The sequence below is a fragment of the Prionailurus bengalensis genome, chromosome B1 (assembly GCF_016509475.1).
Source record: "Prionailurus bengalensis isolate Pbe53 chromosome B1, Fcat_Pben_1.1_paternal_pri, whole genome shotgun sequence".
Classification (NCBI taxonomy): domain Eukaryota; kingdom Metazoa; phylum Chordata; class Mammalia; order Carnivora; family Felidae; genus Prionailurus; species Prionailurus bengalensis.
The window spans coordinates 138312453-138329200 of NC_057344.1; the positions used below are offsets into that span (position 1 = coordinate 138312453).

At 46.4% G+C, this 16748-nt stretch overlaps 1 protein-coding gene across 2 annotated transcripts in view; it reads left to right on the plus strand.

The window, feature by feature from the left end:
* Window positions 1-12445: 12445 nt before the first annotated feature.
* SCD5 (stearoyl-CoA desaturase 5) overlaps window positions 12446-16748 on the plus strand; it is a 166941-nt gene continuing 162638 nt past the window's right edge. For both annotated transcript variants that reach the window (XM_043572356.1, XM_043572357.1), the window contains exon 1: window positions 12446-12677. In XM_043572356.1, coding sequence (XP_043428291.1) covers window positions 12446-12677 — 232 coding nt within the window. The remainder of the gene's footprint in view (window positions 12678-16748) is intronic.

Consider the following 16748-nt stretch of genomic DNA (forward strand, 5'->3'; position numbering starts at 1 on the left):
ATCTTCATTTTAATGGAGTTGTACTCCCTGTAGAATTTGAATTCAATTTTTGGCTGATATTCCATAGACTTAGAAGGCTATTGTTATTGTTCATCAGGTAAGCCTGTTCCTGCTTTTATTGCTGTCTTATAATTTCCTGGTCCATGACCTTTCTAAACCACCTTTTATGTATCAATGTGTTAATGTGCAAGCGGGGAGGGGGGAGGGGGAGATGGCTTCAGAAGCCTTATGAAATAGAGGAAATATTTCTATTTCCTTTTTTTTTTTTTTAATGTTTACTTACTTGGGGGGGGTGAGCGGGCACAGCGCAAGGGAGGGAGGAGCAGAGAGAGGAGAGAGAGAATCCCAGGCAGGCTCCACAGTGTCAAAACAGAGCCCACCGTGGGGCCTGAACTCACGAAACCAAGAGATCATGACCTGAGCTGAGATCAAGAGTCAGACGCCCAACTGACTGAACCATCCAGGAGCCCCAAAACATTTCTGTTTCAAAAAGATACAAGACTTGTTGGACTTTAGCCTATGTGAGGTAAATTCTAATGAAATTGGTGTCTCAAACATCTACAATTATCTCTTTTATATCTGTAGAGGCTTTTACACTTCTCAGGTCTAGAGCATAGCATTTTAGCATTATTAACTTGGTTTCTTTACTTCAGTAATTAATATTTGTAAATGGCTTCATGCAGTTCAGTAGAGACTTCATTTCCAAACAGATGTGTTTCCAGTAGTTGATGTAAAATGAACCAGGAGGGAGCCTATCACAGGAACAGAATGGATTCAAATTTGATTAGAAGAGGAAAGTTTCAAGCCTTTTTTTCTGGTAAGTAAGAGTAGTGAGTATTATATATAATTTAAGGGAACCATTAAGGCAGCCAATAAGTATGAGTTGGCTAATGATGAGAAATCGGGGGGGCTGGGTGGCTCAGTCAGTTAAGTGTCCAACTTTAGCTCGGGTCATGATCTCATGGTTCATGAGTTTGAGCCCCACAGCAGGCTTGCTGCTGTCAGCCTGTCAGCGCACAGCCCTCTTCAGATCCTCTGTCCCCCTCTCTGTTCCTCCCCTGCTCACGCTTGCAAAAAAATAAACATAAAAAAAAATCAATGACCCTAACTATTAAAAAAAATTATGAGACATCATTTCTTCTTGTACTTTGTCCAATAAAGGAGTTCGCTACTCTAGGACAACTAGAGTACGTGGTGGAATTGAATATGAAAAACAGGCTTCAGTAGTAAAGAGGGAAAGCAACCATCTCCTAAAAGTGACCTAAAAGTAACTACCTATCCCTCTAGCTATCTCCATATAACCGATGACCTTCCCTGACCACCTTTTTTGCTTGAAGGAATCTTTGGGAGAGAACAAGTCAGTTTTAACAGGTAAAAATCAAGTCCACAAAGAGTTTTCTGCTGGAAGGTACTGCTTGGACACCTTGAAGGGACCTAACCTTTCCTTGAGCTGGGCACTGAAAGAGGTACTTAGCTCTCTCTCTCTCAGTCCTCATCACATCAGCCCAGGAAGCTAAGCTATTAGTTCAGTTGCCCGATGCAGCTAGTAAGCAGTAAAATCTGTATTCAAACCCAGATCTCAGCCTGGTGAGCATGTTCCTTTCACAAAACCAGTTTTCCCAAAGTAAGAATAACTGCTACTACAACGAAAACACATTATGCTTTTTGAGTTTGCTATTTTCCCTCTTAGTCTACAGAGACCTGGCATTTCCCACAAATGAGGCATGTGGTTATTATAAATGGATCAACTTACTGAGCATTATGTGTTGGCTTCTTTGTAGGCAGGTTCTCTTTATGTGCTGGGAAAGATGGCCCCTGGCAACCCAAAACCCGCATACGCCTCCACTGCTTGGGATATACAAAGGGGAGAGGAAACCTCTCACAATACCCAAATACTGCTCACAAAGACAACTCCAATTGCTTCTGTTTGGGTCTCATGCCCACTCCCTAACTGAGTTCTGTGCCCAGAGAAGTAGGATACTAGAATCTGCTGGCCCACATAGTGTGCCTATGTATGAACACAATGATCTGTAAGCCCCACCAAGAAGCCCATGGAATGGTTTCCCCATAGGAAGGGGTGCAATTTAGAGAAGAGTGGGGGAAAGAGTAGGCCAAAACAATCCCTTACCTACTGGAGGGAAGCCCTGGGTGGTCCCAGTGCAAAATTTCACGGGGAGACGGTGTAAAAGAGCACCTCCCGAGTGTCCAGGAACTGGATTTTGGCATCTTCTCCGCCACTTACTGTGAGTCAAATGTTGCCGCTTTTTGCCTCCAAATCCCTGTTTGTAAATGAGAGGGTAGGACAAGAAAACTCTCATTTCACTTCCCAGCTCTGGAAGTCTGTTATCCACCTACCTTTCCTACAGCGTCTTTGTGTATTAACTACAAATCTTCAAAAGGAATGGAAAACAAATTAGGATAAGCACCGAAGCTTTGAAGAAAAATGACAAACAACTCAGGCCTATTTATATTTGGATACCTTTCTTTCTTTTGTAGAATTAATTTTATGTCTAATCTGGAGAAAAATCAATGCTAGGCTTTCCTTGGTTGGAAATAAGTGGGCAGGCGTTAAAACAGTTTCTAATTTGAGGATTTGGGATAAATATATTTGCTTGGCATTGAGGTCCTTAGGGGTGAGTTCCCCTCTGTAACGATATATATTTCCATGAAATTAACCTTTCTAGACACCTGTTTCCCACATCAAGAATAGGCCACATTTGATTACATAGATACTCAACAATGAACTAGCTTTTTCTCTGGTGCTGCAAAATCTGGGTCACCCTTTTGACATTCCTGAACTCTATTTACAAATGCCCCCTCCCCACTAAAGAACAGCACGGGCCTTTGCCTTTTAAGAGCAGCCTGTGGTAATTGACACAGCAGGGAGAGAAAGAGGTCATTGAAACAGAAACAATAACTGCAGCTAATACTGAGAAATAAATAAGAGCTTGTTTATCTGCCCTTGGAAACCAAAATAACTATCCTAAAAGAAATTGGGGCGGGTGTTTGTGGGGGAAGGGGAACTGGAGAGCTGGAAGAGCTGTGGGTGAAAACGTTTCAATACTGTCTTTCTTCTGTCACAATAATAGGGATTGTTCATTTATTTCAGAGAGCTGGGATTTGGGAGCAGGGAGAGAGAGACAGTGGGGAGGAGCTTGGTTTGGTTTGTACACCTTGTTTTACCCAGATGTTGGTCAAAGGGGGGTGTGGTGTAGGTTTTCACAAATGTTAACTTGCCATGACTGGCTCTTAAAAGATGCTTAGTGATTCTTCCATAGCATTTGTTAGAGTGTGTGGTATATTCTTCTCAGAGTGAGGATTTGATTGCCTTCTGGCTGCCCGGCTGGACCTTGAGTTCCATGAGCACAGCCATATACTCCTGTCCATGGAGCTGAACTTATGCTTGGCTTCTACAAGAGGCTCAAATAAATAGATGTTGAATGAAAATGTTAATTTCATTCCAACTGAAGATAACTTGGAAAGATGCAAAGGACAGTATATCACCGACAGAAGAGACAGGTTTGGGTTGGTTTCGGTACTCCAGTTTCTCATTAAGTAGATGCTCTTCTCTAAGAATTAGGAAGTAAAGGCCTTCAAATCCAGCCATCTCCCCTGCCTAGGTTCCTGCTGCCAAATGGTAGCACTTTGTTGGTTTTTTTTTTTTAATTTTTTAATGTTTTTATTTATTTTTGAGACAGAGAGAGACAGAGCATGAGCAGGGGAGGGGCAGAGAGAGAGGGAGACACAGAGTCCGAAGCAGGCTCCAGGCTCTGAGCTGTCAGCACAGAGCCCGACGTGGGGCTCGAACTCCCAGACCGTGAGATCACGACCTGAGCTGAAGTCGGACACTTAACTGACTGAGCCACCCAGGTGCCCCGGTAGCACTTTGTTAAGAGTGGTCAGGAAATATGGGAAGGGTCTTAAGCAACAAGGCTGGGCTTTGTTAAAAGAAAACCCCTCATTCCCTTCATATCCAAAGCAATAGAATCATTCATTTTTTAGGAACAGGTCCCCCCTCATCCACTGCTATAAAATCTCAATAAGAAAAATTTCCAATCCATTTAATACAGAAAAGGGGAAGCCAACCCTTCTGTGACTGGAGGAAGCTGAGAAGACTAATTTTATACTAAGCCCATGGTGTTGCTGTATCTCAAAGCCACTCTTCTGGTCATCTTGGAGGCAAACTTCCCAACTTTATGTTCCCCTGAAATTATTCTAACCTAAAGCCTGGGAATGGTTTCCTCACCCCTAGGTGCACAAAGATTGTTTACGTGTGAAATTGTTGTCCATGCCTCTCATCCAAAAGGCGGCTCGCCCCCTCCTTTAATTCCACAAGAGCTGCAGGGTGCATCCCTTCCTTAGGCCAAGGGAGTTGCCTTGCATGATTACCTCTGATACTGTGGTAAATAAAACTGTGATTTTATTTCACAGTTGCCTGATGTGGCTAGAATTTGTTCTTTGAAGGCCTGAATCCCTCCAACCCACCCAGTCTGGAACCCTCAAACACACCCTGGCTTCCAGGTCAGGCAGGTTTCATAACTGCATCAAGTCCATCTCTCTAGGTGATTAAAAAATAATGAAATACCCACATAATCTTGGAAGCGTTCACTGACAATTGAGAGCTGTGCCTTGTCCTTGTTTAGGAAGCCCCCTGTGACCCAAACCACTGAGCACCTGGCTCACAATCTTCTTCAGCTAAATCTGGACAACCACTCTGTGTGATTTCAAACTCCTGTGAAGGTCCTGTGCAGTAAACCTCAACCTCCTCAGCACCAGTCTACCTTTGACCTGCTCATCCCAGGGACAGCCACCTCCACTATAATCCTGTGGCCTCACCTTGGAACTGATCATTGGAAAAGCAGTGGAAACGCTTCTACCACTATAGGTCTTAAGTCCCAAATCCCACTCTTGGAGCACAGTGCCCATTATTCCCTTTATTCTCATTCCCCAACAGAAATCGGCTCTTCAACTGTTTTCAAAACCTTGGTGCCTTTGATTTCTCTACTATATATGAGTTCTTAGCTTCCTTCTGATCACATTTCCTTCTCCTTTCTCCAGCCTGGACTCCATACAAACTTCTCTATCACCAGCACCTCAGTTACCTGACTCTCCTGTCCTCACCCCAACCCTAGGGCACCTGGGTGGTTCAATTGGTTAAGTGTACAACTTGGGCTCAGATCATAATCTCACTCTGGAGTTTGAGCCCACATGGGGTGGGGGGGAGGATTCTGCTCCTCCCCCACCCCCACTCTCTCAAAAATAAACAAAAAAAAATTTTTTTTAAATCCCCATCCCTACTTCAATTGGGATATTCCATCAGACTGCTGAGTTAGGCTGTGTAACTGTTACTGTACAGACATCATGATGCCATTTTAAGCTTAGAGCATCCATTCTTGGTTGGGCCCTTAATTTGGCTCAACAATCTTTTAAGCATTTCTTGGTCAGCTTCCTCTTTCATTCTGCTCAATAGCTCTTGGAAGCCTCCATCACCTTTCTGCAGCTCTCTACCGAATTCCCACTCTGCTTACCCAGCAGATGATCTGACCTTTCCCTTCAGAAGAAACAGGCTGTCATGGCACCCTCCTTCACTTTACTGGCTCTAAAAGCTCTATCTGCCCTCATCCTCATTTCCTTTCAGTCTCCAAGAACAAGCTGTCCCTCTGCTCAAAGTTCAACCATCTGATCACTCCATCCCATCCTGCCTAACCCCTCCCCAACGCTAGGAAACTAGCTCCATCAAGCATTCCCTTCCTCATGGTTTTGACCTTTACCTTTCATTATATTTCTGCTAGCCAATAAGTGTGCTCAAATCCCTCTTGTCTGAACACTCAGACACACACTCAGTTTCGTTTCTTTACCCTTCACTTCAAGCTTCTTGAAAAATTGATTTCCATATATATGCTATGCTTGTCTCCTCTTCCTCATTCTTAAACTTCTGTGTAAGGTCTTTTCCCATAACTCGCTGAAAAGGCCTCGGCACAGGTCAGCCATGACCTTTGTATGTAGTGGGCTCCTCATTCTCCCTCCTTAGTAGCTTCTCTATAACATGCCATTTTGTGAATCCTCTCCCACATTTTGCTGATTCTCCTAACTCTTCCATCTTCTCAATCCATGCCACAGGCTTCCTTTTCTTTGCCATTCTCATGAATAGCACTTCACTAGAATTCTACCCAGAATCCTTCCTACCTTCCCAGGGCAACTGCTTCCACGTCTAGATTTTACTCTATTCAGTTACGACTAAGATGTTCTCTCCAGCCTACATCTTCGCTGGGCTCCAGGCCTATGTATTCAACAACCTACTGAACATTCTATTTGGATGTCTGACAACACAGGACTTTTTTTTTTCCTTTTTTTAACTTGCTCCTGCTTCTTCAGTCCCAATCTCAAAAAATGATTAGATGGTTATGGTGATGATGATGATTAATATTTATGGATTCCTTACTACCTGCCAGGCTCTGTTCTAACCTTTAGTTGCCACGAGAATACTATAAAGTAGGTATTATTATTATTAAGTATAAAGTATTATTAAGTATATTATTTTACAAAAATATAAGCACAGATTTAATATCTCAATAAGTGACCCTGTCTTTCACTTGAATACCAAATCCAGAGAGCCAAAAAGGATCCAGTATTTTTTATTCCTCCCCTTCATGTTCAATCAAGCATGAAGCCTGCTGGTTCTTCCATTTTAGTTTCTTTGGATTTATCCCTCCTCTCCATAACCTCTTCTCCAGAATCTGTGCCTTTGCCTTACTTCAGACCCTCATCATCACTTGACCAGACTCTTAAAACAGTGCCCTAACCAGTCCCCTTGCCTTCAGTCCTACCTCTCTCTACCTCCAATCACGTCATTCTCCACACCTCTTCTAGAGTGGTCTTTCTATAATACAAATTTGATCACATTATTATGCTTCATAAAGCTTTCCCATGTCTCCCCTCACCTACCACATAGCTCTTTTGGCATGACATTCATGAAACCCACCTACCTTCATGTGCTGCCCACTGCATGGCATTTCAACTTCATCTCCTACTGTTTTCCCTACTTTCACCTGAGATATTTCAGACACGTCCCTAAATGCCAAATGCAAAAGCTTTCGCTTGCACCATTTTCTCTACCTGGAATGTCCTCTGCCATTTATTTGTCTGATAAACTACTTATCCTTCAAAACTGTGCTCTATGAGATGGTAGCCAGAAGCCACACGTGGCTATTAAGCACTTGATATGTGGTAACCTGAATTAACATGTTATAATAACATCTGCCATAATAATAAACAATGGATTTTGAAGGTACAGTGTGGAAAAAAGTATAAAAGTCTTAATAATTTTATATAGACTACACAATGAAACGATAATATTTTGGATAGATAGGGTTAGACAAACTACTAAAATTTATTTTTTCTACTTTTTTAATGTGGCTACTAGAAAATTTAAATTTATACATGTGGCTGGAATTTGTGGTGTGTATTATATTTCTATTAGAGAGCACTCCTTGAAGATCCTTCCTTGGCAAATTTAACCAAGGGGGCAAAAGACTTATACACTGAAAACTACAAAATGTTGCTGAGAGAAATTAAAGAAGACACATAGAAAGAGATCTCAAGTTTTTGGATTAGAGACTTAATACTGTTAAGGCATCAATACTAACCAAAGTGATCTTCAGATATATTGCAATCTCTATCAAAATCCCAGTGGAATTTTTTGCAGAAATAGAAAAATCCATCCTAAATTTATATGGAATCTTAACAGATCCAAAATGTCCAAAAGAATCTTGAAACAGAAGAAAAAAGTTGGCAGTTTTATGCTTCTTGATTTCAAAATGTATTATAAAGCTACAGTAATCAAAACAATGTCGTACTGGCATAAAGACACACATGAAGACCAGTGGAATAGAATAGAGTCCAGAAATAAACCCTCAAGTGTATGGCCAAATGTTCTTTCGTAAGGGTGCCAAGACCATTCAGGGAAAGAAAAGGAGAGTCCCTTTAACACACGGTGTTTAGAAAACTGAATATCTACATGCAAAAGAATGAAGTTGAACCCTTATTTTATACTAGATACAAAAATTAACTCCAAATGGATCAAAGACCTAAATGTATGAAGTAACTAAAAAAGTCTTTGAAGAAAACAGGGGGAAAGCTTCATGACATTGGATTTGGCAATGATTTCTTAGATACGATACCAAGAGCACAGGTAACAAAAGTAAAAATGGCTCATTGGACTACATCAAAATTTAAAACTTCTGTGCATCAAAGGACACAATCGACAGTGAAAAGGCAACCTATGGAATGGGAGAAAATATTTCCAAACCATTTATCTAATAAGGGGTTAATATCCAGAGTGTAAAAAGAACTCCCGTAACTGAACGACAACAAAAAACTGATTAAAAAATGGGCAAAGGATTAGAATAGACGTTTCTCCAAAGATGCCATACAAATGGCCAACAAGCCCATGAAAAGATGCTCAACATCACTATTAGGGAAATGCAAATCAAAACTACAATGATATGTCAGCTCAAATCCATTAGAATAATGGCTGTAATCTAAAAAAAAAAAAAAAATCCAAAAAACAAAGGAAACCCAAAACAAATGACAAGCATCAGTGAGGATGTGGAGAAATGAAAACTCTTGCACATTGTTGATGGGAATGTAAATGGTGCTGCTGTTATGGGAAACAGTATGGAGTTCCCCCCAAAATTGAAAATAAAATTACCATTAAATCCACCAATACTACTTCTGGATATAGATCCAAAAGCATTGAAAGCAGAGTTTCAAAGAGATAGCTGCACACCTATGTTCGTAGTAGCATTATTCACAAGAGCCAAAAGGTGGAAGCAACCCTAAGTGCCCATCATAGACGAATGGATAAGCAAAATGTGGTAAATACATACAATGGGATATTATCTGGCCTTGAAAAGGAAGGGAATTCTGACACATTTTACAACATGGATGAACCTTAAAGACATGGTGCTAAGGGAAATAAGCCAGTCACACAAAAAGTCAAACACTGTATGATTCCACTTATATGAGGTATCTAGAGTAGTCAAACTTATAGAAACACAAAATCCAATGATGATTGCTGGGCTAGGGAGAGGGAGAAATGGGGAATTGTTTTCATGTGCATAGACTTTCAGTTTTGCAAGGTTGAAAAAGGTCTAGAGATGTATATATTTATTTTATTATATATTTAACACTACTGAACTGAACATTTAAAAATGCTGGGATTTATGCATATTTGACCACAATTAAAAAGAAAACTTTAAAAATCCAAGTTAAAAAATCCTTACTCAAGATATCACCCTTTCTCCTTTCCCCCTACCTCTTCCTTCCTTTGTACCTCCACTTTGCCTTATATATACCACTATTAGGGCTCTTACCACATTTTTTGGTAATTATTTGTTTGACAGGATAAAGGTTACTATCCCATTTGCCCCCATTAAGGGATGAAATGAACACTCATCCGTGTCTGGGGTCTTGACCGGAAGCTAAGAAAAGAGACACTAGCCCTGATAGCATAATATGCTACAGGGGAAAGTTGTTATTAGCAAGAGTATATCTTATATCTGTAGAGGTTTCACTCTGAAATTAGATAGGGAAGAACCATTTTTCTTCAGTCATCCTTCTGAGGTCTGAAAGACCTCATGGGCACTTGCCCCTCCCCCCAACACATACAAACATTCCCTTCTCCATCCTGAGTCCAACCTGCTGAAAGGAGTGGCCCAACCCAGGCTAAACCTTTGGAGGGAAGAGAGGAAGATGTTCATTCAAGACAGATTCAAGATAGAGTAGCTTATCTAACAGATAATGTACCCAGGGGTTAAGTAAATAACTGTTTTGCTGCCTACCCCCCCCCCCCCAGACTCTTGTTGTGTATGCTTGATATAAAATAACTTTTTTTTCCAGATAATGGGCTGGATCTTCCTGCCCTTTGAAGGTCATAGCCAAGAGGTTACATTTGTTTGCTCTGTCTTCCCCCCTAGATGAGGAGCTCCTTTAGAGCAGGGACAGCTTATTCATCCTTGTATCCCCAGTGTCCACTAGTCCCAGCACGTAGCAGGTGCCCAATAAATCCCACACAAATGGTCGAATGGTTAGAGCATGTGTGGGGTGAGTCATTACAATAACCCAGAGATTTTTGGGCAAGCAACTAGTCCATCCCTGAGAGAAAGGACAGTCTGAATTAGAGACCTGCAGGGAGTATATGGGTCTAATGGGAGTGGGGAGGAGCAGGCACATGTGAAGAAAAGTGGTTCATTATAAAGTGGTGCCCCAGGTTGGGGGCACCTGGGTGGCTCAGTCGGTTAAGCGGCCGACTTCGGCTCAGGTCATGATCTCGTGGTCCGTGAGTTCAAGCCCGGCGTCGGGCTCTGTGCTGACAGCTCAGAGCCTGGAGCCTGTTTCAGATTCTGTGTCTCCCTCTCTCTGACCCTCCCCCGTTCATGCTCTGTCTCTCTCTGTCTCAAAAATAAATAAATGTTAAAAAAATTTTTTTTAATAAAAAAAAAAAAAGCCCAGGTTGAGCGGAATAATGAGGTCTGTACCCTCTAGTTTCATGTTCTATTGTCTCACTAGTCATTATAAAATGTCAACATTTATCCAGTTTCCAGGCTAATTTCCTTTCATTCTAAAGTATCAGCTCCATCTGAAGCGCCACCATAACACCCCTCAGGGGCCCCAATTCCACTGCCACATACAGTTTTAAATCAGATGGTATTTTTTTAATGTTTATTTTTGAGAGAGAGACAGAGCCTGAGCGGGGAGGGGCAGAGAGAAGGAGACACAGATCCAAAGCAGGCTCCAGGCTCTGAGCTGTCAGCACAGAGCCCAAGGTGGGGCTCGAACTCATCAACCGTGATGAGATCATGACCTGAGCCAAAGTCTGACGCTCAACCGACTGAGCCACCCAGGCGCCCCATAAATCAGACGTTATTGTAACCTGGCTGATTGGACTGTTTCAGGTCTGCTAACAGTAAGATGCTCTTGTATGGCCCTTTCATGTAGCCAGTTCTTTGTAATTTTTCCCCCTCTCCTGGAATCTTGGAAAGGATTCCTAACAATGGGTAACCCAAAAATCAGCCTTATTTGTCAACATAATGGTACTCCTTCAAACTCACATTCATAGAATTGCAAGCTGGAAGAAAGAGTAAACATTAGTTCTGTTTCCCGGGTAAGAAAATTTGTGTCTGGAAAGCCAAGCCGGGTCACACGACTCAGAACTAGAACTCAGAGCCCCTGATTTCCAGTCCTGAGCGCTTTTTCTTCGGCTACCACACGTGCAGTCTCACCTGCTTAGAACACGACCAGCTCACCCCGTCAGCATTTCTGTGCAATTAGGGCTCCCTCTGAACAGCTCTGAATTGTCTGCGAGAGAGGAATGAACAAACACAAGTTTTTCACGGGGTAATTTTCCTTGGAACGTTCTGGGTGATTTTTCTAAAGCCCCGTTCACAACGGTGCTGACTTTACGGTACTGTTCCATCAGCGGAGTCCGGAAGGGCGCTGGTAAGTCCAGAGTTAGCCGTAAGCAGAGCTCCGCCGCGGATGGGCTGCGCGGTGGACAGGCCACTGGTGGCTACTAAATCACGTATCATCTAAAAAGCACTAACTGAGTACCTACTGTGTGTCTGGTTGCGGCTGCCTGTTAAAAGTTGAGCAGCTGCCTCCATCCCTCCACTGGCCCAAGGAGCCAGTTGAACCTGAAGACGCGTGCGCTTCTGATTCTCATCTCGGATATGGCCTTAACCTGTGTTGCGACCCCAGGCAAGTATTTTATATCCGCCAACACCAGTGAACTGTGGCTTCAAAAAAAAAAAAAAAAGTATTTTCAAAAGGGAAAGGTATTTTTTGGAACTGGAGAAGCACACAAAAACGACAAAAGTGCCGTGAGCCACGCTGCAGGCTCCCTGGCGGGGGAGCCACATGCCCCCACCCTCGGGCGGAGGGGCCAAACGCCTGCCCCGCGCGCCCGCCCTTCGCGCTCACGGGAGCCCAGGGCAGCGGAGGCCAGGAGGGCGCCTTCCTCTTTAAGAGCCCCACAAGCCGTCCTGATTGGCTGTAGCTATGCAGGTCTTCCTTCCCCGACTCCCTCCGAGGGCTCCCTCCCGCTCCCTCTCCGCGCGCCCTCCCCCAACTCCGCGCCCCCTCCCGCCCCCTGCGCTCGCCTCCTCTTCCTCGCAGCGGAGTTTGGCCCCAGCAGCCGCCGCGGTGATTCGCCAGCAACAGATGCCGGGCGCCCAGATTGGCATCCTTAGTCCCCGCTGAGCGCCCGAAGAAGAGGGCAGGAACCAGAGAAGGGCCTGGAAGGCGGGGACGGGAGTGCAGAGACCACCCCTCCCCAACCCCAAAAGGCAGAAGCCCCCGCCCCCCACCGGAGAGCTCTGCGCCGGCCAAGCGCCTGCCTGCTGCCGCTGCCGCTGCCGCTGCCTCGGGCGCCCACCTCTCCCCAGCCATGCCCGGCCCGGCGGCCGACGGGAGGCAAGTCCCCTTCCGCAACGCCAAGGAGGAGATCCGTGCGAGGATCGAAGTCTCGGAAGGCGGCGGCGACCCGCAGAGACTGGGCGGGCGCGGGCAGCGGCAGATCGTCGTCTGGAGAAACGTCGTCCTGATGAGCCTGCTCCACTTGGGGGCCGTGTACTCCCTGGCCCTTATCCCCAAAGCCAAGCTGCTCACCCTGCTCTGGGGTAAGTCCCGCCGGCGCCCCCTGTGCCCCGGGCGCCGTGGCGAGGCCACGGCGGGGCGCGCGGAGTCGCCGGCCGCCGCTCCGCTGCCGGTGGTGCGGGGAGCCCTGTCCGCACTCCGCTCGCTTCCCCCACGCGCCCGGCCCCTTTGCCCTGCAGTGGTCGGCCCTTGGGACGGGCTGCTATCTCAGTCCAGGTCTTTACAACTTCTCCCTTCTCCGCTGTCTGGCTAAGTGGGCGCATTTGCCGACTCTTGGTTGGAGAGCGGGAGGGACCCGGAGTCCGGTCGGTCCACCTCTGGGTGCAGAGGCACGCGGAGGGACGTGCTGGGCGCCGGCTGGCCGAGGCTTCCGGGGAGGGAAGACGGGCGGGATTGTTGTGTCGTCCGTGCTGGTCCCTGGGGTCCTCCTATCTGCCGCCTTTCAGGTTCTCAGTGTCCTCCGCGGGCCGCGGACCTTGGGGCCGAGTTAAGGACAAGAAAGGGAGTGGAGGAAGGTGGAGAGACCCAGCATAGGAACGGTCTTGATTCTCGCGCGTGAGATGGATGAAACCAGTTTCCCTCCTGTCCCCGCAAGGCTCCTGCCTCTGCTCCCTCCGTGATCTGCTATGTCCAGTTGCACTTACACGGTCCCAGAAGTTTCTTGGCGAGCAAACCGAGACCTTGGCGAGATCGCTCTGTCGCCAGCACAGAGCTCTAACTGTGGCTGGGGAGAGCCTCCTCTAGGCCCTGTCTTATTCTGGCCCGTGCGGGGCTGTCGCCGCATCTGTGACTCTCCCACCGCCGTTCTTCCTAGCCAACCCCCCCCCCCCCCCCCCGTCCTTGTTGGCAGGGGAGGGAGCCCAAGAGTGGACCAGGGCACCCACCCACTCCTTGATCTCCCGGGCCCCTGAAACTCAGTGCCTGCCTTACACGACCCAAGTTGCTGGCCTCCGAACCACCTCGCAGACCCCCTCCCCCCCCCCCCCCCCCCCCCCCGCCCCGGCCCCAGTAATGGGTTTTGACTTCAATCACCTCAGAGGCAATAGCCAGGACAGAAGGTGCAGGCATTGATATCCCAGGCTGAGAACTTGATGAAGTTATCCAAGAAGCCCTTTCAGCTCCCATTTCAGGCATCTCCAAGGATCAGGGGCAGGAGAAGCACAACCTGCTTTTATTTCCAGAGGGGAAAAAGAAGGAAGAAAATAAGAAGACTTCTTTCTGCAAAGCTTATTTGGTACAGTGCCAGCTTCAGATGCCGAGGTGGATAAAGGGCCACTCTGGTTGCAAGCCTTCCCTTGAAACCCTATAGCCCCTGTTGGAAGCAAACGCATCTAGAATGGTGTAACTCTTAGGGGGTGTGACTGAGAGAGGGATGGTGAGAGGGGGGTCTTTGGGAATCCATGGAGCCTTTTCTCCCCCCTTTAAGTAAGCTCCACACCCAATGCACGCCCTCAAACTCACTACCAGGGGTCAAGAGCCACTTACTCCACCAACTGAGCCAGCCAGATGCTCCATGAAGCCTTTTGAAGTTCCGCAATAGCCCTTGGCAACCCCCTGCTCATGCCTTCCCCAGTCAGTGCACCTCCTCAGTTCCTTCTTTCTCTTTCTTTCTTTCTTTCTTTCTTTCTTTCTTTCTTTCTTTCTTTCTTTCTTTCTTTCTTTCTTTCTTTCTTTCTTTCAAGAGAGAGTGAGCAAGCAGGGAAAGGGCAGAAGAGAGAGGGAGAGAGGGAATCACAAGCAGGCGCCATGCTCAGCTGGACCGGGGGGTTAGATCTCAACCCCGTGAGATCATGACCTGAGCTGAAATAAGAATTGGATGTTTAACCAACTGAGCCACCCAGGCACCCTGCACCTCCTCAATTCTGTGTCCTTTCCACCATCGTCTTTGTGATCATGTATTGGTTTAATTCTCTATCCTCCTTCATCCCTTATCTCCAAGTGACTAGATTGTAAGATGCTCAGCCATTGCTTCGTGAACATACCCCCCACACTGCCATTTAAAGCTCTTACAGCCCCAGAGCCTCTGTGGAGCTCCTCTCTCCCTTTCCAGGGGTTCAGATTGTGCCATTGGACTTCAGAGTCCACCTGCCTCCAGGGGATTAAAGCTTAGTCTTAATAGCTGCAGTGTCAGAGCTCAGAGAGAAGTGAGCACTTAAAACATTTCCTTACACACCCGGAGCTCCGGAGGACCCACAGGCTACACCCCCTCCAGCCCCCAAGGCTGCTGACCCTGGCACCCCACCAGGAGCCACAAGGACATGGCCTCCTCTCCAGGCTTGCCAAGTCACTTCTGCCTTTTCTAGGCTCTTCTCTGTAGTGAAGACAGAATCTTTGTTTCTGAACGACCTTGGCCGGAAGATGCCTCCCTCAGCCCCAAACTCCTTCAGCTTCCCCAGAAAAGCCAACACACTGCAGGAATCTGGTTTCCCTCTGTGGGTGATGTTGCCAACCCCACTCTTGTACCTTCCTGCATTGTCTTCTGCCTTAGCTACCTTTCATCAGCTCGGTTCTCTGAATCTTGATTCTCTCCCTACCTGTGCTTCATTGTATCACTAGAAAGAGAGAGAGAGAGACAGAGAGAGAGAGAGAGAGACAGAGAGAGAGAGAGAGAGAGAGAAAGAGAGAGAAAGAGAGGGAGGGAGAAACAGAAAGAGAGAAGGAGGGAGTGAGGGAGAGAGAAGGATGGGGGGGAGAGAGAAAGAAAAGAAAAAAAGAGCATATAGTGGTGGCTGTTGTAGTTTCACAGTCCAAAATTTTGACTTAGAAACATTCTAAACAAATGAATCTTATCTGATGGACATTTTGTGAGAGAAGAAGGAGAGACAGAGATGAGCTAAGATTTGTTGTGCTGATCACTATGATAGATAGGGTTATTTTCAGTGAAAGCCCCGGGGTCTTGAGCCACAAATTTCCCCCACTGGATACCCTGTTTCACCCACTTCTGCTACTGGCTCTATCCAGCTTTAGGACTGAGTTCACGCGCTAACGGGCTGCTCATCTGCTTCAGGGACCTAAGTTGTCAAGGAAATTGGCTTAGCCCATCCATTGCTTGCCACCCTTCATCCCAGGTGAGGTTGCCCTGGGAACAAGAGGCATTGATGCAATGCACCCAGCAGGAACTGTGTGTTAGGTGTGCAGCGTGATTTGTGGAGTGGGAGAATGTCCTCCATGAAAGGTCCATCCAGTTATCCTGCCCAGCCTCCTCTGTTGCCTAACCCCCTACCCTTTTATGACTCTCCTTGGGACCAGAGCGAGTTGTTTCCCTTCTTCTCCTTGCAGTTTCCTAAGTGGGCAACCTACCAGGACAGAATGCTCTTGGTGCCACAGGTCCTGAGGGATGAGTTAACAAGATGACTCAAGGACAGAACACAAACTCCAACCGAGTTGGAGAAAAATCTTCACCTGCAGGCCTGAGCTCACAAAAGTGCCTGCTTTGAGAGTTTTTGGCCAAAGGCGCAGTTAGTCCATGCCCTGAGTCCCAACATGAGTGGGACAGAAGAGTGAGTGGCAGGAGTCATGGTATTAAGAGTCCCGGGCTCCTTTCCAGAAGGCTTTGGCTTCGCCTGTCTCCGGGCATTCTGCTATTGGTTTCCAGAAATGTCAGGGAGTTTTCTGGTTTCTCTCTAAGTGTCACTGAGTCCCCTAAGTGTGTTTCATGGTGACATCATAGCTTTTGTGTCCTCTTGGGACAACTTCAGTGGAAGTATGAGGCATGCGAACAGTAATTAGCCCTGTAACCCTGCTCCCTTCCTCCAACCAGTCCTGGGGCAAACCATTGAAGCTATTCCGGATTCCCTGGTGCCCTTGCTGGAGCTTCTGGACTCTCTGAAGTGGGGTTTAGCCTATGGGGAGGAAGCTAGCCTATGGGGGGGGGCGGGGAACTGGGAGGGGGCAGGGATTAACAAAGCACTCCGGGCGAGGGGAGCATTGGGAGAGGCTGGGGTTTGGAGACTGCTGGTCCACTAATCAAATTCTGTGCAATTCCGAGAGTTGCCCAAAGATGAGCTGTCTTCTGTCAGGCATTGAGTAAACTCACTCCACGACTTGGGATCCTCTTGATGTCTTTGTTGGGTTGTGCTTCTTTTTCTATCAAG